The sequence below is a fragment of the Hippichthys cyanospilos genome, chromosome 14, assembly GCF_059441005.1.
Source record: "Hippichthys cyanospilos isolate Australia breed blue-spotted pipefish chromosome 14, RoL_Hcya_1.0, whole genome shotgun sequence".
Lineage (NCBI taxonomy): Eukaryota > Metazoa > Chordata > Actinopteri > Syngnathiformes > Syngnathidae > Hippichthys > Hippichthys cyanospilos.
The window spans coordinates 19686957-19712973 of record NC_142382.1 but is presented as its reverse complement, the minus strand read 5'-3'; the positions used below and the strand labels follow the sequence as shown (position 1 = coordinate 19712973).

Below are 26017 nucleotides of genomic sequence, written 5' to 3'. Positions count from 1 at the left end.
GCACCAATGTGTCACGACCAATATGGCGGCGACATCACCGTAGAATCTGCCTATTGCGCGCAGTCACCAAGGACAGGTACCAGCCGTCAAGCCGTCCCACTCTCGCGGAAAGGAAGTCAAATGAGCCGTACATCACATTTTATTTAGTCAGCATTTACGGTAAAGGGAAGTCAACGAGAGGTGTTCGACACTTTCAAAGTAAAAGATATCCGCTTTGCCAACATGGACGTGAAACGTCGGGTTAAAAAAGACTAATGAATGTGTATGTTGTATCGCAATATATCGACTTATGAAAAAAACGTTAACAATAATTTCAATCTTTGGACGAAATAAATTAAAGAGTTTCAAATAATTCTTTTTATTTGCTTTTATCACTAAAAAGGATCCCAATAATATCTCAACAATAGATGAATCCTGGAGAAGCCTTACTAAGTACAGGTCTCTCGGAAATGCTGTCTCCTCACAAATCTGGCCTTAAAAGTAGAAAAAAAAAGATCTAGTTCCCTAAATCATCGATATTTTACTGTCATGGGACCTGATTTTTTTTTTTACTTATTTATGTATTTATTTATTTTCTTTCACTATCGTATTATAAAACTAGTCTTGAGAGACACTGCACAACTCCAGGGGTCCCCCAAACTGGATCCCATCAAATATGTGACAAAAATTAGTGACTCCTGAAAATGCCTCATTCAACTGTCAATTTATTAAATATGTTAAAATAATCATAAAAACAAATAAATTCTTTAGCTATGTTACGGCGGGAGGAGAGAGGACCCAAGAGCACGCACGCAATGGTAAGGGCACTGGCAGAGCGTTTATTGAACAGAAGGTGCAGGTAGTCGTGGGAGCTGACGGGTGCGGGGCACAGAGGTCTGGGGGGTTCCGGAGTCAGGAGAGCTGGGGTTTGGCTGGGGGTCGGGCAAAGGGAGCGACAGGAGGGGGACTCGGGCAGAAAGGTTAAGACGGCAGGCTAGCGGGTGGTCAGAGGCAGGCAGGGTCGAAATACCAAGGATCCAGTCTATTCGGCAGGCATTCGGGTGGTCAAGGACAAACAGGGTCGGACAACAGGCAGGCTGGTAGGAGGAATTGCTGGAAAGCTCGGCGTAGCGCATAGAGACGATCTGGCGGGTTGTGGAGGGAAGTGACCGGGCTTTATACTGAGCGGGTAGGTGGTTGCAGGTGTTAGTGTTCGAGGCTGATTAGCAGGAGGGCTGAGCGGGTGTAGTGAAGCTGGAAGTGAGGTGGCTGAACTGGTGAACTGTGACAAGCTATTGGAACACCACACCTGTTCTGAGAGATAATAGAGCACCCCAGGGGTCCCCAGATCGTGTCTCATCAAAATTTGTTGCGGCACTTCAAAATGATTGACCCTTTGAAAAAGACACATCACACTGTCAAAATATCACAAATTAAAAAAAAAAAAATCATTAAAAAAAAGTTCTTTAGCTGTCGTACCACCAGACCTGCCATGGGGGATACTAAAGCACCCATGTCATTTTCAGGGGTCCCCCATTTTGAAATGGCAAATATATTTTGATGGGACCTGGTTGGGGGACCCCTGGTTTGCTCTCGTATTCCCCAGACCAGGTAGATGGTACAATAGCTAAAGATTTTTGTTAATGACTTTTTAAATTATGTGATATTTTGACAGTTGAATGCATCATTTTAAGGGGTCGCTTATTTTAAAATGCCACATCAGATTTTGATGAGACCCTTTTAGGGGACCCCTGAAAATGACACATTCTACTGTCAATATATCACATATTTTAAAAAATACTAAAAATAATTTTTAAAAAGCTATTGTAAAACCAGACCTGGTCTGGGGGATACTTGAGCACCCCAGGGGTCCCCCAGTTGGGTTCCATCAAAATCTGATGTAACATTTCATAATAAGTGACCCCTGAAAATGAGGCATTCAACTGTCAATATATCACCTATTTAAAAAAAAAACATCTTTAGCAATCGTAACAACACACCTGGTCTGGGGGATACTACAGCACCCCAGGGGTCCCCTAATCGAGTCCCAACAAAATCTGATGTGGCATTTCAAAATAAGTGAACCCTGAAAATGACACTTTCAACTTTAAATTTATAACATATTTGAAATAATACTAAAAAAAATTCTTTAGCTATCTTAACCTGGTCTGGTCAGACCTGGTCTGAAGTATACTAGAGTGCCCCAGGGGTCCCCCAACCGAGTCCCAAACAATAGCTAAATAATTTTTTTTAGTATTTTTTTACGATAGCTAGAGGTTTTTTTTGAATGATTTTTTTTAAAAAATATGTGATAAATTGACAGTTGAAAGTGTCATTTTCAGGGGTCTCTATTTTTGAGATGCCACATCAGATTTTGATGGGACTCGATTGGGGGACCCCTGGGGTGCTGAAAACTTTGTGGGCTCACATGTTGCCCGTCCTTGTAAAAAAAAAGGGGGGGGGGGGGGTGTTGCCCTAATTTCAGAATCTGATTTTAGGCTTAGCACGAGCACTAGTCACACCTTCAAGACATTTGAGGCTCTTGTTATGCGATCGAGCTCCTCACCACCATTCTATGTGGTAGTTATTTACCGTCCTCCCGGTCCATACTCTGGATTCTTAGATGAATTCCCTGAACTTATGGCTGACTTAATACCTCACACAGATAATATATTAATTATGGGTGACTTCAATATTCATATGAACTCCCCTTTGGAGCCACTTACTGTAGCTTTTCAAGCAATAATCGATGCATTTGGTTTTACACAAATAATAAAAGCAGCAACACACCGGAATGGTAATATCTTAGACTTAGTGTTAACCCACGGCCTAACTGCCTCAAATGTCACAATTCTGCCGCATACTAACACTATATCTGATCATTATCTTATAACATTTGAAGTCCTATCTCAGTGTGGTCTTATTGTCCACAACCAAGGCTTTAAGAGCTGTGATATTAACTCTTCAACCACTGCTGCACTTTCTGAATTACTGCCTTCCGCAACAGCTGCCTTTCCGTCTTTCACTGGTTCAGTCGATAAGCTCGCGAATGATTTTAATACGGTTCTTTTAAATTCCCTAAACTCTATTGCGCCGCTGAAACTTAAAACTCGTCCTAAGCGGCACACTCCGTGGTTTACGGATGAAACGCGTACGTGTAAATTGTTAAGTAGACAACTTGAGCGTAAATGGCGAACAACTAAACTCGAGGTTTTCCGTCAGGCCTGGTGCGATAGCTTGCTGAAATATAAAGAGGCTCTTAGGTTAGCAAAAACAAATTACTTTTCCAAAATGATTAGTCTTTATAAAAACAACCCAAAATATTTATTTGAGATGGTAGCACAGCTAACACAACAGCAGAAGGTTAATCATAGTTCCCTCCATTCAGCACACGATTTAATGCAATTCTTTATTCAGCGGATTCAGCTAACAAGAGACGAAATAAAAAAGGCCGCGCCTTTTACCCCTTCGGCTGTGATTGTTGATGCTTGTTCAGATAATCAGGTTCAAGAAAGTCTGGTTATCCTGTCCCTGTTTGATTTAGTATCCCTGGAGTGTCTTACACACCTGGTTAATGCTGATGATACCCAACTCTATATGCCCTTAGAAATAACGGATCCGTGCAAGTGCAGTAAACTTGGAGGCTTGCCTTGCCGAGATTAAACAATGGATGTCTTCCAATTTTCTGCTTCTCAACCCTAATAAAACTGAGATGTTATTTATTGGCCCTGCTCATCATCAGCACTTGCTCAAGAATACCACGCTGAACATAGAAAACTGTATTATTTCCCAAAGTAGTTCTGCAAAAAATCTCGGCGTGATATTTGACTCAACTCTCTCCTTTCGAACACATATTAATAACATGACAAGAACGGCGTTTTTTTCACCTCCGCAATATAGCTAAAATTTGCCCTATTCTTTCTCTTAGCAATGCAGAAACATTAATTCATGCATTTGTAACGTCGCGCCTAGACTATTGTAACATTTTGTTTTCTGGACTTCCCATGTCCTACATTAAAAGCCTGCAGTGTGTACAGAATGCAGCAGCGAGACTATTGACAAGGACGAGAAAATTCAATCATATTACTCCGATTCTAGCTGACCTACTTTGGCTTCCAATACACGTGAGATGTGATTATAAGGTGCTGTTAATTACCTATAACATTTTACACGGTCTAGCTCCTTCCTATCTCGTCGACTTAGTATCGCCATATGTTCCGTCCCGACAACTTCGATCACAAAATGCCGGTTTGCTATCGACCCCACGGGCTAAAAAGAAGTCTGCGGGATCAAGGGCATTTTCCATTCGCGCGACAGTACTATGGAATGCCCTACCTATGGAAGTTCGCGCAGCCACCTCAGTAGAAATCTTTAAATCCCGACTAAAAACACATTTATATGCAAAAGCATTTAGTTAATTGAGCCTGTCTGCAGCTTTCTTCTTCTTTCTTTTTTCCTGCCCCCCTCTTCCGGCCGGGAGAGGGGGCTAGCTTGATGGTGAGGGTTGACTTGACCACCTCCATTGGGTCCTGCACTGGTCGACAATCACGGGTTAGGAGTTCGGCCGTCTGCGGTCCACCTGGCTGGAATGTGGGATGGTTCCTGCCCAATGGCTTTGCTGCTGGCATATACATGCAGCATCCACTTCAACCTGTGGGCCTGGAAGGGGGCTCCTCCCACCTGTGGTCCCTTCTGGAGGTTTCTGATTTTCCCCAAACTGGGGTTTTTGAGTTTTTCCTTCCCCTTCTGGGAGCTTTGACAGGGGATGCTGTTGTGTACCTTATACTGAAAAGATGTCTCTGTACAACTTCTTTTCATCTGTGAAGCCCTTTGAGACTTCGGTGATTTAGGGCTTGTTGGAATTTTATTTCTAATTCAACATGAACTCAAGTTAGTAATCTGACTCCAATTTGTGACCTTACCCAACTGCCACTCATCCAACAATTTGCGCGCTCGTTCTGCAATAGAAAGGTATCAGGAAGCCGGCATTTTCACACACGAGTGGATTTATTCCTAACACGCAGATCTAATACAAGCACCTGGGTCTCGGGTCCCTCTCAATACAGCCCTGTACACCGCTGTTGCCACCAGCAGACGTACTCTCATCCCAGTTGCCCAGCAACGAGTTATACTACACAATATGCAAATGGCACATCAACAAAGGCATCCTGGCATTATTTTATTGGCTATGTGTATACTGTTGTTAACTTTAGCTTGCTCTCATTGGTCTTTCTTCCCCTGCAGAATTGCTTGCTTACTCCTCCTGGTTGTAGTTTTCCTCAAAGTTGTTTTTCACCAGGTGCCAAGGTCATCTCGTCCCCGCGACTAGCACCGCTTGCTCTGAAACATTCCATTCTTACACTCCCTTGCACCCCATATTGTTTTGTTCACTTTACAGTCTCACACTCTCATACACAGAATGTAGCAACATCTAATGAACTACTTTAAGCTCAAACTCTTAGATTCCTTTAGGCTATATAAATAAAATTTGATTGATTGATTGATTAAAAAATGTGAAATATAAACAGTATATAAAGTCATATAAATAGTATATGACTGGAAACATCAACTTTAGCAGGGATCACCAACCATTTTGAAACAGAGCTAATTCTTTGATACTGAGTAATATGAAGGGGTCTAAGTTTGATACACACTTCTGAAAAAATGAATCATCATCTGTCAATTTGTTCTGTGCCGCACATTATATTCTTTTAAGTGAAGACACCGATCATGAATTCTCACAAAAATTAAGAGAAGCTGTTGTAAATAAGTAAATCAAGTGGAATACAGTATCCAATGTAAATCTAATAATTGTTTGTAAAACTACATAATCACTATGTTCTATCACTTGTTCATGTGGGGCTGCCTGGTGCCTGCGGGTAATGCATTAGTGACCCCTGAACAACATTATTCTAAAAATATTTTTGGACCACGTGAATCTATGGAGGTAAATTTGGTGCACCAGTTTACAGTGAAACCCCTATATATGAGTGCTTCTGTACACAAAATACACGCTTTACAAGTAACATTTTTGCCTCTTAATATGAGGAAAAATTGAAAAATACAAGCGAAAACTGGAATGCTCCAAGATAATTCTTGAAATTCTCAGTCACCGACTGACTGCTCTTAAAACTATATCGTCCTTCTCACTATGTAATATCAGCAGTGGCTAGAAGTGGCGCTTAAAACCAAAGATCAAGCCAAACAAAGAACAAATGAGTGAACTCTTAAAGTAAATCAGTTCCAAAACATTACTTCGGGTGCAGCCTGGTAACAGTTGATCCACGGACCAGTACCGGGCCGCAGACCCCCCCCCCCCCCAGCCAATTTTGCTGCAGATACAATATTAAGTTTTACAGGTACAAATTATTGTTTCTACAGATATAAATGTCTATTTTTAATGGAATTCCATATACTACAGATACAAGTTATTTATTAACAACTAAAAATTAATTCAGTCTCCATACAAGTATAAATTCCATACAAGTACACATTATGCATTCATGCTATTGCTCAGGGTAGGTAAAATCACCCTGAAGAGTTTCCCAATGGGTGGGGGTTGTCATCTGGGCCATTAGAAACATTCAACTTTGGTCCCTGATGGATTCTAAACAATCAATCATGTTTTGCTTTTTAAATGTACTTGTAAATACAGCTCAGCTGTTACATAGCACCAATATATTTGAGGTGACAACCAGTGTCCAGAATAAGACATTAGGTACTGTTTTATTCGGGTCACATCTTTGCAGTTCATTGCACTCCTTGCAAAGAAGCTGTACAACTACAGATTTTGATTGAGGCATTTTCCTTCCTATGTACATTTGTCTTTTGTTGTATAAATTGTTGATGTATTATGTCTTATATACAAAATATGCATTTTTTGAACATATGGAAAAAAGATCATAGAAAATTAAAATTTGTTTCATGCAACTGAAGGAAAAATGCTTTATTTTTTATACATAGGGGACCCAAAAGGAAGTTACCAGTAATTTAACTTTATTTTATATAAATATGATTGAAAAGTTAAAAAAAAAAAAAAAAAAAAAACAAATAAACAAAAAAATCTGCTCACCCCGGCGGGGTGGTATCCGTGTCGTCCTCAAGCTCGGGTCCTCACGACGTTCAGACGTTCATCAAACTGTTGGAAATCTCTTACCTAGATTTCATTTTAAATAAAATGGTATTTCAAGTGTAAACTCTCCAGTGCTATCATGTTTGATCTTGTACAGAATTTACTTTAATTCAACGTCTGGGTCGCTGCTAATATGACCGCAGTTGCGTGAGACTTCAAAGGAAATAACTGCTCACTTACTGTACAGTGTATAAGGTTTAATCATTTAAGATTGAAGTAAATATGTGTACTCCAGTAATATTTGTCTTAAATAATATGTATAGCATGAAGACCTTTCACATTTAATAAAAATAAAACATTTAAAAAAATCATTTATTAAATTTGAAAAGTTGGGATGCTATTTGGGGCAGTAACCCCCAACCTGGGTAAGTGAGGACCATGCCATTGTGCTGAGCAAAAGTCTACATTTAAAATACATGAATTGTTTATGAGATATATAGCATGATTTTACCTGTCCTGCCCACTTGAATATTGATTTTCCTCCATGCGGTCTCTGAGTGTAAATTAATTTGGCATTCATGATATTTAATGTACTGGGGCACACTGTTTTATGGTGACTGTTACCTTGGTGTGTGTGGCAATTGAGCTTATTCTGAGCTTGTTAAGCATAATCAATACGTATTCTCTGCAATCTTTACCTCATGTAAAGTTGCTCATTGCTCAAATGATTAATATAATTTTAAATGGAAAAAAATAAGGGTGTGATACTGTCTCTACTCTATTATGTAGGTAAGTAGGTAAGTAGGTAAGTAGGATGAATGCCAATTTGCTTATATCATTGATACATTAAAATAATGTATTTTTTAATTATTGTGTGAGGTCTGCAATATAAGAATCGTGATCTAAGCTGAGAAGCACTCGAATAAGCTTCTCTCCCTGCATTTGATCACACATGGGTGCACATGTGAGTGCGCACGGATGCACGTGCATGCAGAAACACACACACACACACACACACACACAAATAGTGGGTGTGGTCAGGGTGTGACTGTCTCAACCAGGAATGCTGTCATGTGTGTTTTTTGCTCTCTGTATATTAGTGTGCACGGTCAACCTGTCAGTTCTGTTAGTTTCTCTTAATGTTCGTGAAAGAAACAGTGCAGCTAACTTTGCTCAAAGATACTTTCATTTGAAAAAGATAGAACTATTGCTAAAGACAGTACCTTGTGTGAACCTGTGGAGAGGAATTGTGTTTTTCTTGGACACCAAGGTAGTCCTACAACATTAGAAAAAAAACAGTGGCTCTGGAGGAATTTCTACCATCTATGGATTTAATTTTTTATTCAAACAATAAATTAAATTGCTTTAGATACTCTGTCAACATTTGCTTTTTTACATCATGGTTTGAATTTGCCTCAAACTATGGATTTGCCTGTTTAGCCAGGATTATAGACCACCTTTGAGTGAATTGCATCTCCTTTGATGCCCTGACTTCATTTTAAACAACAAATTCAAAGACAACAAATGCTTCAGTTTTGGGAAGTTATCAGTGATCAATATTTTCTGAAAAGTTTTAATGATAGTGGACTATAGCAGTAACATCATCTGACACCTGATTTGCACTGTGAATGCCAGACCTAAATATAGAATCACCCTGCAGAACACAGAAGCAAGTCTGAGTCCACAAAAGGTAAGGAATTAAAGATTGAACTTCGTAGCTGGCATCAGTTAACCTAGTCTACCAGCCTTGTCTACACGTAAATAAAACACATATCTCTCTTCTTATCACACAGAAAAACCTGATTCTGTGAGAGCTAGACCCAGGCTAAATATTATGAAATTTAAAAAATTATAAATACAAGTAGGGCTGCACAATTACGCCTAAACAATAATCATGATTATTTGGGTCAATATTGCGATCACAATTATTAATCACGATTATTCACCATGTTTGGTCAAACATGTCTATTTATTGCACTTTTTTAAACAAGCAAAATATACTGTATGAACAAGGCTTGATACTTAAAATTAATAATAATAAATTAGAAAATGTGCAATTCCTGAAGAATTTGCATGTGAAGGCAAAAAAGCTGAGGGGAGATGTGTTGAATGGTGGAATGATGTGGAATGTTTGAGTGGCTTGAATCTGTGACATATTTGGAATATTACAAAGTTGGAATGGTTTGAATAGGATAAATAATGTAGAAGATACAAGGGAAAAACTGAAAAAGTGGAACTGTGAGAAAATTTTGAATTTTGGGAAAAGGAAATGGAAAAGTCACGGAAATGCCGTTATGCTATTGGTCGATTAAGGTCACAGTCACGGTCTCAGTCACGGAGATGCCGATATGCTATTGGTTGATTAAGGTCACAGTCACGGTTTCAGTCACGGAGATGCAGATATGCTATTGGCCAGCGTCACGTAAATCACAGAAATGCCGATATGCTAGTGGCAGAACGCCTTCATCTAGCTTGATGGGACTGCTGGTCGGTGTGTTGAGAAGACTTTGCAAACTTTATCTGTTAGACATGGCTTCTAAAATTGCAAGTGGCGGTAAAGGAAGAAGTAAGAGGATCATGACAATAGAAACAAAGCAGGAGATAATAAAAAAATACGAAGGACGCATAGTTGACCTTGCTAGTGAGTATGGCCGTAACCGCTCGGCAATCTTCTAAGGGCTAAGACTTTCCTTGCCAGGGGACGGACCTCGGTCAACAACAAAATGGGGAGGCTTCTTCTATTATGGATTAAAGAGAAAGAAATCGTCGGCGATATGTTCTCGTTTAAGAAAAACAATAAATAAACTTTGCAGGTTCGTCTCTGCTCCCCTCCGCCTCTGCTCACCACCAGCTCAAGTCACGTCGCCCCAAAGGTAAATGTCATTTTTCCTTTGTATATTTATGTTATTTAATGTAACTGTACAGTAGATTATGGTACAAATTTTGAATATGTGTAAAAAGTCGTGATGTTTTTACCTAATTACCGCATTCACTAATTGACATAGGTTTGGATTGCCCGTCATACGAGCAATTCGAGTTACGAGACTAGCCGCTGAACGGATTAAGTTCGTAACACGGGGGCCCAATGTAATTGTATGATGTATATATGTGAAATGGGAAACCTTAAAATGTGAAATGTTAAATATGCCATTGGGAATGAATTATGAATTATTATAGGTGAAAACATGGAATTATGGGAAAATATTGGTATTTATGAATTATTGGAGTGATAGAAATGACTTAAATATTGAGAATGTGTAATGGGAAAGCTCAAAATGTGAAATGTTAAATCTACCATTGAATATGAAGAATAGAATATTGAAGTGAGAACATAGATTATTGGAATGATAAGAACGATCCATGAGGTGAAATGAAAAAGTTAAATATTATGACTGTGAAATGGGAAAGCTCAAAATGTGAAATGTTAAATCTCCCATTGGGAATGAATGGGGAATCATTCCATTGAAAATTAATTGTGAAATATTAAAGGGTGAAAAATATGGAACTATGGGAAAATAGTGGAATGTATGAATTACTGGAATGATGGGAATAATACCTAGGGCGAGATGAATGAGCTAAATATTGAAAATATGAAAAGATTAAGCTGTAAATATGAAAAGTAAAATCATCAAATGTTGAGTCAATGGGATTTTTCACCTTCACACAATTAAATTAAATAATGCAGTAAATAATAATGGCAAAAACATGTTGAGTGCAAACCATTGAAATAAAACTTAGATCCGAGCACATACTACAACAGACCTGTCAAAACACCTACAACAGCCTTACAGTTTTTATTTTTGCAAGGAAAAAAAAACTGTACAAAAGTACCAGAATCACTCGAAGTGAGTATTGATTTAGCAGCCCAAATAGAATTTTTGTTAATTTCAAACCCAATTTATTCGAATTTTTGCCAATTGGATTTTCCAAAATGGGTCTCAATTGACAGCTAGTACAGTATAGTGAACCCTCGCAACTTGGCGGTTCCACTATCGCAGATTTTTTTTTTCTATCACGCGGATTCACCACATCGCAGATTATTTTTCCCATTACATTTGGGACGGTATGGCTCAGTGGTAGAGTGGTCATCTCCCAGTCGAAAGGCCATGGGTTCAAGGCCCTGACCAGCAAGACCATATCTAAGTGTGCTTAGGCAAGACACTGAACCACCAGTTGCTCCTGATGCGTCACTATTTCCTTGGTCGGCAGAAGGCAATCCAGATTGTTAAAGCAGCTTCCATATGGACGATCGTTTTATGACAAGCCATAACAACTCGCTTAGCTTAATTGCCAAACGTGATGGCAGCCGTCTTCAAGTGTTCGCCTCGTCCTTAATGTAGCGAACGGCTACGAGAAGCGACAGCCAATCAACTTCGGGAACATTCAACGACTCACACGGGGCAGGAATGAATCATGGCGGCCACTTTGCGGTCACCGGGAGCGATCCAACACGGCCACCTGAGCTTTCAATACAAAACAAAGTCAAGCAAGAGCTCTCACCTGGCTTGTAGAAAGGCAGAAGCGAGAACTTTGGACAACTGGTATGTGCAGCGTTTTCTTCACTTAACAGCTGTTGAACCGCAGTTACTGTGCTAAGCTAACGATAGCGCAGCATTGTCAGCACAATATTTAGCACGGTCTCGGCCACTTGATTGCGACATTGAAACTTTTATTTTTTGACAGGCGAGTATTGCCGCAAAGCGATGGACATGCAGTGTAACAAAAAAAAAGAAGAGTAAAGGTGCTGTCGGTGAAAATATTGGCTCAGTCACATCCCAGAAAAGTGAAAGTTCTCAGCAATGCTCTTCTTTCCGGATGTACCGTAAAGTGCACAGCAAGCTCGCTCCACTCCCCTCCCCTCTCCTCACGCGACAAAAAAGTGGACAAAAAGTACAATAGCGACAGAAAGCCCCGCGAATGAGCGTAGCAACGCGAATTTTCACGTTCGGTGTGCATGTAGCATAATTCCAGTTCATACGTTTGTGTTTGATTTTTTTTTTTGGCGCCACCTAATCTAAGGCGTTGACCGTTGGCCTCTGGCCACTGTTGATCTTACATACATAGTGAGAAGGATGATGTGGTTTTTAGAGACCCCCCAGTCCGCAAAATAAATCTATGGCGTTGACCGTTCCGTGGTGATCACAATGTTGGGGGACCACTGATGTATATGACACTGGGGACATATATAAGGCAGCATCACCCGTTAGTCTGTCTCTCTGAACCTTCTCGCGCGTTGGTTTGCATGCCATATGAGTACAGCACTTTTTGAGGTTTGTATATTCATTTCCATTCGTCACTTGTACCCGTTGACTGTGTCAATCGGGGTTGCGGTTTACTCTCCACCCTTCGGTGGCTGCGACATTTGTGTTGTTTTATCCTCGTTTGGTTTGCGCAACGTTTGCTGTGGCTTTGTTTCACAGAATGAGTTGCGGTGTTTTGTGTGTTTTCAGTGCGTTTTTTTTCTTATGTGACATTCGCCGTTTGTTGTTGTTCGCTACTCTGGCGTTAACACTTGGTCGTGGGTGCCTTTCATGGTGTTCATGGCCTGACGTGTGCGTGCTCGCCATAAAGTTGTGGTTTGTTTTTGTCTGGCTGTGAAGTTTCCGCAGCTGTTTGTGTGTCTAGTCATCCGCCAGCTTTTGGTGTCGCGGCTGCGTCAGTTATCCGCCCTCGCCCCATTTCCGCCTGTGCCGCCATCGCCATCGATCCTAGGGACTCCACTGTAGGTTCCCCTCCTTCTGAAAGGGGCTCATCCCTGACTGTATTGGGTGATGCGGATTCACTTATGTCCCTTTTCCGCGCTTCTTTGCAGGAGCTTCAGGTGGACGTTCCTTGTCCCCAGTCTCCTCGGACGAATTCCTTTTTCCGACGTGGCCACCCTTTTGCTGCCTTCATTGTTCCACAGTGTGGGCATTATTTAGATTTATTGCAGTCCTGTTGGGCCGATACAAGTGCTTTTGCCCGCCTTACTTCTGAGGGGTGTATGTTGGCGGCATTGCAGGATGCTGCTAACGTTGGGTTAGATCGCATGCCTGCTGTGGAGGAGGATGTCACTTCCTTGCTCTTCGCTTGGATGACACCTCGTTGTCCTAAAGTACAATGTCGCATGGCGGCCGAACTGGTTACAAGAGCCTTAATTGCTTGTGTGTGCTCAGCTCGCATTGGCAACTCTTTCTCGCACCTGTTGTTTGCAGCCACGGCTGTGGCGCGAAAAGGTGATACTGAGTCGATTTTGTCGTTTGGCAAGGCATGTCTACATGCTTTTGCCCTTATGACAAGGGACCACGGGACCACCTTTTGTGGTTGTCTCAGTCCTCTTTGACTGAGTCCTCCAAGCGTACTCTGTGGGACTTTCTTGTTGTCCCTGGGACGTTTTTAGGTTCTGGTGCAGTGGAGGCACTGGAACGTTCACCAAGCGTCCGTGAAGCCCGTCTGCAGCTCTCCGACCATGACAGAGCTTCAGCAAATTTCTGGTCCTCCTCGTTTTCCCGCCTCTGTGCCTCATTACCGCGTCTCCCCAGAAGGTATGCTGCTGTGGACGCTCGCTCTTCAGCGCGCATGCCTGCTGTGAGTGGTGTTCATCCCAGTGGTGGATTTTGCTCTGGTGTTCGAGTCCCTGATGGTAGACTGCGCGCAGTCTTGTGCTCAGGTGATCAGGGACACTACCATGCTGCTTCGTCACGTGTCTCGCTGGGGGATCAGGGTGAACTTGGCAAAGTCTGCTCTGGTTCCTTCACAACACACCACCTTTATTGGTGTGTCGCTGGACTCCATGGCTATGCTATGCCGCCCTTCACTTCAGCAAGTAGACGACGTTTTTTATGTCCTGGAGGGTTTTCACCTAAATAGGCGCTTCCCTTTCGGACATTTTTTACGCCTACTGGGCAAGTTGACTTCTCTCGCTGCGGTGGTTCCTCTGGAGCTCTTACACCTTCGTCCCCTACAGATGTGGTTGAATGGCTCCCACTTGGATGCCAAGAGACATCGGTACTGGTGCTTACGGGTGTCTTGTTGCTGTCTTCTTGCATTGTCCCCGTGGTGCCGGCATGCTTTTGTGGCCGAGGGCGTTCAGCCTGGAGTGGTGCCGTCTCGCTGGGAAGTGGTATCCACGGGTGGCAGTCTCTAAGGCTGGGGTGCTGTTTGGCATCACAGGTTCGATCAGGAGCATTGCTCGTCGGTGGACACCGCAGACCAGATGAATGTCCTGGAACTTTGGGCTGTGCATCTGCCACTCATCCACTTCCTGCCATTCCTTCGGGATCGGCACGTCCTTGTACGGTCGGTCGATTCCTCGACAGTTTTCCACATCAATCATCAGGAGGGTACTAGGTCTATCAGGCTGCTGTTGGTCGCTTAAGCCCATCTTCAATGGTTTGGCATCCCGACCCTCATCGGCTTCGCCTGTGTGTGTGTGGCCTCTGAGGGGCCCAACCCATTGCTGAGCTGCTGCTCTGATTGAGTCAGGCGCACTACGGGTGTGGAGTCATTAAGGCTAGAGTTAACTGGCACTAGGCTGGACTGCTACAACACACATAGTATACTTAGTCTAGGTCACTGCAATCCACACACTGTTTCAATACCTAATGCTGAAACCCCTATTGATAAGATTTCTGCTGAGGTGGTGTTGATTAAGCAAAGTAGCCATGCCTCCTTAACCGGTCAGATTAGTGACATAGTACCTGGGTGGAATATTAATATTATTACAAGTGTTGTAGCCGTCAACAAATGAATTCCTACATTACTAACATTACGACGAGGCTTTAATTACTCAAAATACAAACCAAGCCCCAGCCATCAAAATCTTATTAGTATTAGTTCTACGAATATTAAGACAATTAAGAAAAGTTCCCAGTTTAAATTCAGCTTCGCAAATGTTAGGTCACTCTCCTCAAAAGCCCTTTTTTGTAAATGATCTTAGTACGGATCACAATCTTAAAGTGCTTGGTCTCTGCGAAACCTGGCTAAAACCAAATGAATTCTTATCATTAAATGAGGCCTCACCCACAAACTTTGTGGGCTCACACGTTGCCTGTCCTTGTAAAAAAGGGGGAGGTGTTGCCCTAATTTCAGAATCTGGTCTTAAACTTAGCATGAGCACTAATCACACCTCCAAGACATTTGAGGCTCTCGTTATGCGATCGAGCTCCTCACCACCATTCTATGTGGTAGTTATTTATCGTTCTCCCGGTCCAGATTCTTAGATGAATTCCCTGAACTTATGGTTGATTTAATAACTTATGCAGATAATGTATTAATGATGGGTGACTTCAATACACAAATGAACTCCCTATTGGAGCCTCTTAATGTAGCATTACAAGCAATAATCGATGCATTTGGTTTTACACAAGTAATAGAAGCAGCGACACACCGGAATGGTAATATCTTAGATTTAGAGTTAACCCGTGGCCTTAACTGCCTCAAATGTCACAATTTTGCCGTATACTAACACTATGTCTGATCATTATCTTATAACATTCGAAGTTTTAGCTCAGTGTGGTCTTATTGACAACAACCAAGGCTTTAAAAGCCGTGATATTAACTCATCAACCACAGCTGCACTTTCTGAACTACTGCCTTTTGCAATAGCTGCCTTTCCGTCTTTCTTTGGTTCAGTCAATAAATTCACAAACGATTTTTATACGGTTCTTTTAAATTCCCTAAACTCGATAGCACCGTTAGGACTTAAAAATCGTCCGAAGCGGCACACTCCATGGTTTACAGATGAAACGCGTACGTTTAAATTGTTAAGTAGAAAACTTGAGCATAAATAGCGAACAACCAAACTCGAGGTTTTCCGTCAGGCCTGGTGTGATAGCTTGCTGAAATATAAAGAGGCTCTAAGGTTAGCAAAAACAAATTAGTTTTCCAAAATGATTGGTCTGAATAAAAACAACCCACAATATTTATTTGATACGGTAGCAAAGCTAACGCAAACGCAGGTGATTCATCATAGTTCCCTCCATTCAGCACACAATTTCATGCGATTCTTTACTCAGCGGATTCAGCTAATAAGGGACGAAACAAAAAAGGCAGCGCCACTTACCCCATCGGGTCCTGTGATTGCTGATGCTAGTTTGGACAATCAGGTTCATGAAAGTCTTGTTACCCTGTCCCAGTTTGATTTAGTGTGAATAGAGTGTCTTACAAACCTGGTTAATGCAGCAAAGCCGACGTCCTGCATGCTCGACCCGCTTCCAGGCAAACTCTCTAAAGAATTATTCCCGGTCTTAGGGTCATCTGTCTTGAATATTATCAACCTGTCACTCTCCTCTGGCATTGTACCTGAAGCTTTTAAGACGGCCGTCATTTAAACCATTACTTAAGAAACCTTACCTAAATCCTGAAAATCTCTCTAACTATAGACCAGTGTCACATCTTCCGTTTATCGCCAAAATTCTTAAGAAAGTTTTAGCACAAGAGATTAGCGATTTCATGATATACAACAATAGATTTGAACTCCTTCAGTCAGGTTTTAGGGCCAACCACTCAACTGAGACAGCCCTAGTAAAAGTGACAAATGATCTTCTCTTAGCCTTGGATTCCAATATCTCATCAATATTATTACTGCTTGATCTTAGTGCCGCATTTGACACTATTGATCATCATATTCTTATAGAACGTCTTAAATCATATGTTGGTATCTTAGGATCAGCACATTCTTGGTTCAGATCTTACATCCTGGGAAGGACGCAAAGTGTCTCTTATGGTAATGCGATCTCTGAATCTTTCTCCGTCTCATGTGGCGTCCCGCAAGGGTCAGTACTTGGTCCGTTTCTGTTTAACATCTACATGATTCCTCTTGTCAATATATGCCATATTATAATATTATACATAAATATGCAATTAGTTTTCATTGCTATGCTGATGATGACTTCTTTTTTCGAAAGAAGTCTCAACATGACCTCTTTTCATACATGCCTTTAGAAATAAGAGATTCCTGTTAGTGCAGCAAATTGAAGCCCTGCTTTGCCGAGATTAAACAATGGATATCTTCCAATTTTTCTGCTTCTTAACCCCAGTAAAACCGAGATGTTAATTATTGGCCCTGCTCATCATCCCCAAATTGGGCTTTTTGAGTGTTTCCTTCTCCTTCTGGGAGCTTTGACAGGGGATGCTGTTGTGTACCTCACTTCAAAAAGATGTCTCTGTTTGACTTCTTTTTTCGAAAGAAGTCTCAACATGACCTCTTTTCATCTGTGAAGCCTTTTGAGACTTTGGTGACTCAGGGCTATTCAAATAAAATTTAGATTGATTGATATTGTCAACGCCAGGGTGCCTTCCACGCAGTGGTTACATAACAACAGATGGAAGTTGTTTGTGTTGTGGTGCACAACGTTTGCCATGGACCCAGTGGCTTGCCCTTTTCCTGCTGTCTTGGAATTTCTACAGTGTCTCCTGGATAAGGGTTGCTCACCTTCCACGTTGGAGGTTTATGTCGCTGCCATTGCGACCCGCCATGCGGAGGTTCATGGTGACTCGTTAGGGCGCCACCCGCTTGTTTCTTCGTTCATGAAAAGGGCCCGGCATCTTCGACCCTACAGTGCGCCACGCACCCTTGCCGGGGACCTGCACGTGGTGCTTGACTCCTTGTGCCGGCCTCCTTTTTAACCCCTGCGTGAGGTGCCTCTCAAGTGGATTTCTGAAGACTGCGTTTTTGCTCGCCACTGTCTTGGCCAAACGAGTTGGGGAATTGCATGTCCTGTCTGTTGGCCCTCGTGCATCAATTGGCACCCTGATGGAGGCGCGATCACTCTGTGGCCAAATGCAGCTTTCATTTCGAAGGTGCAATCCTCGATCCTCTTCCTATATCAACAAACCTTTGCGCATCAATCGTTTTGTGCAGCAATAACCACTCCTCCTTTTGCTGTCTGTAGCTATAACAGACATCGCGACCTCCGGTGGAGTGCCACCCCCATGTAAGATCATTTAATAATAACCAGACCTACCTCAGTAAGAACACATTTATTTACAATTTTTTGAAATTTATAATAATTAAATGTAATAATTTTTAATTAAAAACGGTCTACATTTTACAAAATGTCACTTAAAAGATGAAGTCAAGCACCTTTACCATATATTTCATACAACCCCACAGTGAGTGAGACATGCAGTCTCACCTGCATTCCTGCATTGGAGCCAAGTACATTGTCTGCGCCTCTCAGAGATGAGCTGTCTGTGAGCCAGTAGTGGGCCTAGTGGGTCAAATGCAACGTTTCTCAAACCTTGCTGCGCGAGGTCAAGGTTGGGCCTCTTAAAAAGCTTATTTTCACTGTTTCTGTTTTGTAATACTCACATCTCATTTCTGGTGAAATGCCAACCATAGTTCAGATAACAAATATGTTAATTACGCAATCCAAGTGGCATCTGAACCTTCTGGAGAATGTGGCATTGCAGGTGTGGTTACTTTGTCCACTCCCAAGCTGATTATTTGAATTAGGTGTGACGGAGGAAGGTTGCACCGCAAACATGCTGCATAGGTGACCCCGAGGACCAGAGTTGGTGACCCGTTTCCCTTTGTGCTGCACAGCATTTTCATATGTGTTGAAATGTGATGAGCGGGAGTGTTTGACATGAAGGAGCTGACATGTGCCTCAATAGACCAACAGATGGCTCGTAAGTGCAAATCACAAAAACAACTTCGTAAACAAAAAAAAGTTAATCGCAAACAAAAAAAACACACTCACTACCAAAGATGAAAGGAAAACAAAAATGCATTACAAGCGAGAAGCACACAAGGAAAAAAAGAATGCACAAGAAAAAAAAGGAGCGCACACAAAAAAAACACACACTAGAAATCAAAGAGCACACAAGAAAATAGGAGCACAATACCTTTTCCCTACTGGACGTGATTGGTCTGGATTGCGCCATTAGCCTTTCTTTCAGCGTACTCTAGGTGAAGTTAACGATCGATCAATGTGCTCCTCTTTAAAGGAGACAAACGTCTTATGCTATGTTCACACGGAACGCGAAAATACGCGTCACTACGCACATTCGATGGGCTTTTGTTTACCGAGTGTTATCTTGTCCACACGTTCGCGCAAGGGTTGGGTGTGAGCTTGTTTTGCACTTTACAGTGAGTCTGTAAAGTGAGAACTTTCTGAGAACTTTCACTTTTCTGGGATGTAGCAGATCAATGTTTTCTCCTACAGCACCTTTATTCTTCTTTTTGTATGTTGCGTGTCCCTCGCTTTGTGGCAATTCTCATCTGACAAAAAAAAAACCAAAACAGTTTCACCTTCACAATCAAGTGGCCGATACTGTGTTACATACTGTGCTGTCAATGCTGCGCTTTCGCTGTCTGGGCACAGTAACTACAGTTCAACAAAAGGACGTAAATGCTGCACATACCGGTTATCCCAAATTCCCCTGCCACCATTCTTCAAACCATTCTTCCTGTGTGAGGTTGAACATTCCCGAAGCTGATTGGCTGTCGCGACATGATGAGCGGCTAGTTTTTTTTAACTTGGGGCGACGGGGCGAAACTCGTATTGCAATCGATTTCACGTTGCCTGTGACGCGTTTTTCACGTTGCTTGCGACGCGTTTTTCGCGTCGCCCAACGCGTCGATTGCGAACTACATGAACTACAATGCAAACCTGTAGACTTTTTCACCTTGTTCGTGTTTGGTGTGAACACAGGATTATGCTCAAGCAAAGCAACATGATTGTGAACAAAGTTGCAGAAATATTACGATTCAACCAGCCTCCTTCTGAAAAAGCAAAGTCAAGCCAGCTCCTAATTTCTTTCATTCTTGGAATGATGGCCTTCAAAATAAAAGGTTTCCGCTTGGCTGACATAGTGTACACTTCGGGTTATAAATATTATATTATTTGTAAATGTGCTGTCAGTTATCAGAGCCAGTCCGCTTATGAGAACTGTTATTTGTTCCCATTCTGTCCATAAGGCTTAGTCGGGGAACACGGGGGAAGTCCTCTTTCCAGAGCGGGTGTTACCATCGGGATAAACAGCCCTCTCACGTTGACTCAAAGCAGAGCCGGCAGCCGACGAAATAGGCACCGGGGAGGCAGGGTTTACAATTAGCCCTCACATTATTCTTTTTAAACAGCACTCTCACATAGACCTCACTCCTACTATTTCTTCTGCCTCAAAAACAAAAACTTCAACCGCCTCGTCCTTCCTACACTCTCACTTGCTTGCCCAATCCCTCGCACGCCACACCCAACTCACCATTCGCCATACTCGTAACAAAAAGGTTTATTTTAATCTTGAGATGGATAAAAATAAATTAATTTCAAATTGGCATAATAACATAAAATAAGACAGCTCATTAAGGTGACGTGACCTGACCTTTTCCAAATGCCTCAGATGAAAAAGCATTCATTGTTCATTGTTTTGAGTGTAGGCTGGCTTGGCTGCAGTATTTATTGCTGAGATAATTTTGTCGGAATAATTTCTCCTGGAAATTTGTGCAAAAATCACCTCACATCCATTGCAGACCATCCTCTCTGCACACTGAATATGTTGGTGGAAACATCCGCAAGCAAGAGATTTAATCCTTTCAATTCCATTGGGACAATGCGTCCATGCACTTTTGATAAAATGGCAGCGGGTATAGGAATGTACAGTAGCAATAAGATGAAATGGCATCCCAGCAGTTCATTCCACACCCACATTCTAGTTACTATAGAATCAGTACACTGATTACTTTGTGTCATACGTGTTTGGTGATCATTTTCACTTCTCGTATTTTGTATCGTGGTCTATGGGATATACAGTTCCACTGGTATTTCTTGGTGGAAATGGAAGAGGAATTTTTTTAATTAAAAAAATTCAGGTATTCTACACTTAAAAACAAGTAATATATGCCATAAATTTTATTTTTTTGGGGAAAAAAAAATAGTAGTGAAAGGGTTAAAGCAACCTTTTCTCTTTTTAAATTTCTAGAGGGTTTGAGCGACACCATCTTACTCAACCTGCTTTTGTCAGCATTACCGTTAAGAACGTGTTAAAAACTGCTTCCAGTTTACCTCCTTTTTTTAGAGAGAGATTTTAAAGATTTGACAGTGGGCCCCCCTGTTACAAATTTAATCCGTTCAACGGCTAGGCTTGTAACACGAATTCGCCATATGACGGACAATCCAAACCTATGTTAATTAGTGAATGCATGCAACGCGTGCAAAAACCTTAGGTAAAAACAACACGACTTTATACACATATAAAAAATTAGTAACATAATCCACTGTACAGTTAAATTAAATAACCTAAATAGACAAAGGAAAAATTACATTTACCTTTGGGGCGACGTGACTTGAGCTCGTGGTGGGTGGAGGCAGAGGGGAGCAAAATTATTATTATTTTTTTCTTAAACGAGAACTTTTCTTAAACGAGAACATATCACCGGTGATTTCCTTCTCTTTAATCCATAATAGAAGAAGCCTCTCCATTTTGTTGTTGACCGAGGTTCGTCCCCTGGCAAGGAAAGTCATGCCCTTAGAAGACTTGCTTGCTTTAATATCTTCCTTGTTCTTAAGAATTGTACCGATTGTCGAGCGGTTACGGCCATACATACTAGCAAGGTTAACTATGCGTTTGCCTCCTTCGTATTTTTTTTATTATCTCCTACTTTGTTTCTATTGTCATCATCCTCTTACTTCTTCCTTTACCGCCACTTGCAATTTTAGAAGCCATGTCTAACAGATAAAGTTTGCAAAGTCTTCACAACACACCGACCAGCTCGTGCCATCAAGCTAAATGAGGGCGTTTGGCCGATAGCATATCGGCATCTCCTTGACTGAGACCGTGACTGTGACCTTAATTGACCAATAGCATATCGGCATTTCCGTGACACGTGAGAAAAGTTGTTTTTGTTGATGCAGCAAAGCGAAAAAAATAGTGCGGACACACTGACCGGCATGTTGAATGGTTCGTAAGACGAAAGGGGGGGACAAAAAAAATGCCGCGGTCCACGACGTAAGACGAAAATTACGTAAAACAGGGGGTTCGTAAACCGGGGGCCCACTGTATACCTGCATTTGTACCTTTTGTATTAACTTCGGGTTTATCTAGGAAAACAAAAAAAATCATGGTATAAAAATAACACAAAATCCAATTTCATTGTTGTGTTCATGAAAAATGGCTTTTATTTTGTATTTTAAGCCAACTGCAATTATTGAGAAAAGAAAAATGCCGTTTTTTGATTAGAGTTTCAGAATCTGAAATAGAAAAATAAAACTTATGGCATATATTACTTAGGACTGTTAAAAAGGCACATTCGCCAAATGGACCTCCATTGTTGCGAGTGTCCAATGTACATCTTCCTTCACTTCTTGAAGCATGTGCAAATAGAGGAATCACGGCTCGCTTACTTGCCCTGTGATCTGCCGGTAGCCTGACATCATACCAATTTGCATCTTGTGCTTCACACTCACAGGAGGCATGCCACTGAAGTGATCCATGCAAATTCATGAAGTCATGCATTTAAGTTTTGTAGGCATAGAATTGAGTTATATTTAAAACATTTTGTACTCACAGGTTTTAGTCACAAGAAAAAAACTCAAAGATACACAGTTGTGATTTATGTCACAAAGACACCCACATGCACACACCCACACACACAATTTGGACTCTTATTACTCACAAAAAAGCATTTAAACACATGAATTTCTGTTACTGATACGAATTATTAATCATGCATACGTATTTTTGGCAGTTATCTTATTGTATACTATATGAAACGTGGTATGGGCGAACTGATGATGGCTGTAAACAAAATGCCGCCACACATCTCTGTCATACCAATTGAGCCAAGCCTGCAAAGTATGATTTAATAATTCGTCAAGCTCACTTGAACAAACAACACGATTATCCAGTTCTTCCGAGGCATTGCAATTGTTTAATACAGTGATCACAACAGTGATAACAACTTCGCACCTCACCTATTGTGCCCTCAGTGCATCGCAGATTTTTTTGGGGAAAAAAAAAAGCTATATTGAGGAGAGACAGCTGTGATGGGTTCAGACTACTGCAGTACACATAATTACTTAAATCCTAAATTAGTAAACCTTACATAGTAACTGAACAGTTACCCCTTTCCATCCTTTGAAGTCTCGCGGCAGCCCCGGTCATATTAGGAGTCGGCGTCGGCGTCGCAGTCGGCGCTTGGAAGACTAATTAGAAGGAAAAGATAGCTGAAAAGATAAGGAAACATGATAACATTGAGAGTTTACACTTGATATAACATTTTATTATAAAAGAAATCTAGGTAAGGGATTTCCAACGGTCCGGTGAAGGTCTTTGCTCCTCTCCCTTGGCTCTGTCCAACAGCCTGTGAGTTTTACGATTGAGAACGGCACTGCTTCTTTGGTCTACTTAATCACGAGAGATGGGGCGGGAGTAGATTACAACTCCTGCCCTCATCGGTCGATGGTCACGCCGGGAGTCAATCATGAGTCTGTTATAAGTAGCAGTCTCCCACTTGAAATCAAATTTGATTGTCCGGCAAGACACTAACTTGCAGTTTTCACTTGTAGGGGGGGGGGGGGGGGGGGGGGGGCTGTCGTCTATCTTGTAGTTTGCCAATCCCTTGTTGTCCTTCATTAGTTGTATTCCTTTGTTTTCCCGAGCCTGAAGTCTAGTTGTTAGTTGTAAGTTTATTTCCGTATTTTTGGTTGTTACTTTGAAATTCTGTCTGCTACCTTGATTTTGGTTCTCTTTTCATTTTAAACGTCCGTTTTTGGAGTTCATCTCTATATTGGCTTCCCTTCATTTGGGTCCACTGCCTTCCACATTTGCATTCAACCATGACTGATTGTGACAGATTCCCCCTAGACTTTCGTCTGATCTAGACTATAATACACTGTGATTTTCATCAATCACGGTTATTTAAAACTGTCTAAGTCTGCCGAAACGGGTAAGTTCTTTTCCCTCCTGCATTGTCTGTCTTACCAGGCAACTGCTACTGCAGTGTGAAGCAGCTGCTGTCCTCTTCCTGCCTTGCTGGCTTCAATAACAATTAGGCATTGGGTGATAACTGGATAAGTGATATATTGTGATTTTAAAAGTCACAGTTATTTAAAACCATCCAAATCTGTCAAAACTTGTAAGTTCACGTCATCTGCCTTAACTGCCAAGTGCTATGTGCAGCTGTATTTGTGTATTATACGTGAGTCCTCCCCTGCAACAGCAGCCAATCACACTTTCCACTTCCTAGTCTGTGGTCTTTAGTACTACTATAAGTTTGCTCCTGCCACTAAATACTGCATGCAACGTGGCTAACATGTTATCATATGCTCCTTTCACGGAGCATTTTATGTGATATTGCTCAAGATATGAAGTGAGCTGGAGTGTGCGTCAAAATGACAAACCAATTGAACTTTCCCCCCAGTCCAAACAAACAAAGTTGGCTGTCAGGGAAGTTTTCGGCTTTTGAAAATGAACAGGCAATATTGTGTGTAATGATGTAATACCAGTGTTAACCTTCGAGTATTGCGGAATGATAGTCATGTGAGAGAATAAAAGGTACAGTGGTGGGTCCTAAAAGCCGAATTTGTTAATTTTTTTGCCAAAGGTTTGGGACATCAGGGATGGGCAAATTACACAGATTTTCTTACTTGAGTAAAAGTAAACCTACCCAATGTAAAAAATTACTTCAGTAAAAGTAAAACTGTTGATACAAAAATCTAGTCTAAGTAAAAATAAAAGTACAGCTTCTGAACTTTAAAGTATAATACAAACATTTTTTTTTTTTCCTGGCTTCCTCCCACATTCCAAAAACATGCACTGCAGGTGTAATGGACACTGCAAACATCAACAACGACAAACATAATAAGGGTTCCTCATGATACATTAACCTACCTCAGGATGAGTGAACAATTAACTTGTTGAGTCATACCAGCTCAGACGTCGCTCGGGTTAACAAGGTCTGCGTCATTTGCTAGGGGACCAGGGCAAACTGGGAAATGGGCTACAAAACACAGATGGAGGGCAGAAAATACGGAGTTGCTGAATTGCTACTATACAAGCAATCCCAGCGAGAGTGGATACATGCAGCGAATGATGGCCCATTGGATACTTCGAAACCCACAATCAAGGTTAACAAAGAAACAGCTATTAGCCCAGTGCTCCAACATCCGTATTTGGAATCTACTATCACAACTAGACATTAATGAAATATGACAACAATGCTACGGGACGACAGGTCAGTGGGGAGATGTCAGCATCATCTTCCCCAACAAACAGCCTCAACACAAGAGCTGCTGACCTGAGAAGGAAGATTGTGACCCAACTGAAAACATGGAACCCCCGACGAATACCCAAGCTGAGTTGCCAAGTACCTTTAGAAGATCTACTAGTGGATGTGAATGCTGCTCTGAAGACAATCTCCACAAGAACCACGACTGAGACCAAAAAGCTAATACACAGTACAGAAACAGTAATCATGGGGATGCTTGGATACAAGTGGTCTTTTATAGCTTTACTGTAACTATTTATTTAAGAGTTCAGCTTTGCTTCAAGACAACCTTCTATGAATTATATAAAGCTATTAAATAAAAACTGAGAAAATAAACAATACAATGCTATTCAGTGCATCAATGAGCCGTCTCTGAATAATTCAGTGGTTTTAGAAAGACAATTATTTCCTTGGAGTAGAAAATTTGAAGATGGAAAAAGTAAACTCCAAAATTCTAAGACCCATTTTTGCCAAGAAACTGTCCAAGCAAAATTTAGATCAAAATTAGATTAAAAGATTAAAATTCTTGATGAAATCAATTTACTATGTGTGCTGGGGAACACGATGTGATTGTCATGTTTTGGTTGGGTTTGTTGCTTTCCCCGGGTCATGTAGTTTTGGTTCAGGTCCTTAGTTCTTGTTTACGTTTCCCTCACATCAGCCCTTCCTCTCTGTGGGACTCGCATTGGCCGCTATGAAGACGCTCAAGTTTTCCGGGAAGGAAATTTGGGAGGCTTATAAAGCTCAGTTTGAGTTGGCAGCGGTTGCGGCAGACT

General features: G+C 41.5%; 3 protein-coding genes across 5 annotated transcripts in view; 2 read left to right on the top strand and 1 right to left on the bottom strand.

Moving 5' to 3' along the window:
• Window positions 1-104, bottom strand: part of jkamp (jnk1/mapk8 associated membrane protein) — a 42994-nt gene extending 42890 nt beyond the window's left edge. The window contains exon 1 of the mRNA XM_088432423.1: window positions 39-104. The gene's annotated coding sequence lies outside the window, so the exon portion shown is untranslated. The remainder of the gene's footprint in view (window positions 1-38) is intronic.
• LOC148413253 (uncharacterized) lies at window positions 7-14177 on the top strand. The gene is made up of 7 exons (XM_088433679.1): window positions 7-76; window positions 2465-3277; window positions 12712-12773; window positions 12864-12872; window positions 13431-13575; window positions 13639-13754; window positions 13998-14177. Exons 1-7 carry the CDS (start codon window positions 7-9, stop codon window positions 14175-14177), a joined length of 1395 nt encoding a protein of 464 aa, XP_088289805.1.
• The window catches only part of LOC148413252 (disheveled-associated activator of morphogenesis 1-like), a 132518-nt gene continuing 115046 nt past the window's right edge, over window positions 8546-26017 (top strand). For 2 of the 3 annotated variants that reach the window (XM_088433463.1, XM_088433460.1), the window contains exons 1-2: window positions 8546-8741; window positions 9865-9924. The gene's annotated coding sequence lies outside the window, so the exon portion shown is untranslated. The remainder of the gene's footprint in view (window positions 8742-9864; window positions 9925-26017) is intronic. The other variant, XM_088433462.1, reaches the window with a different exon arrangement.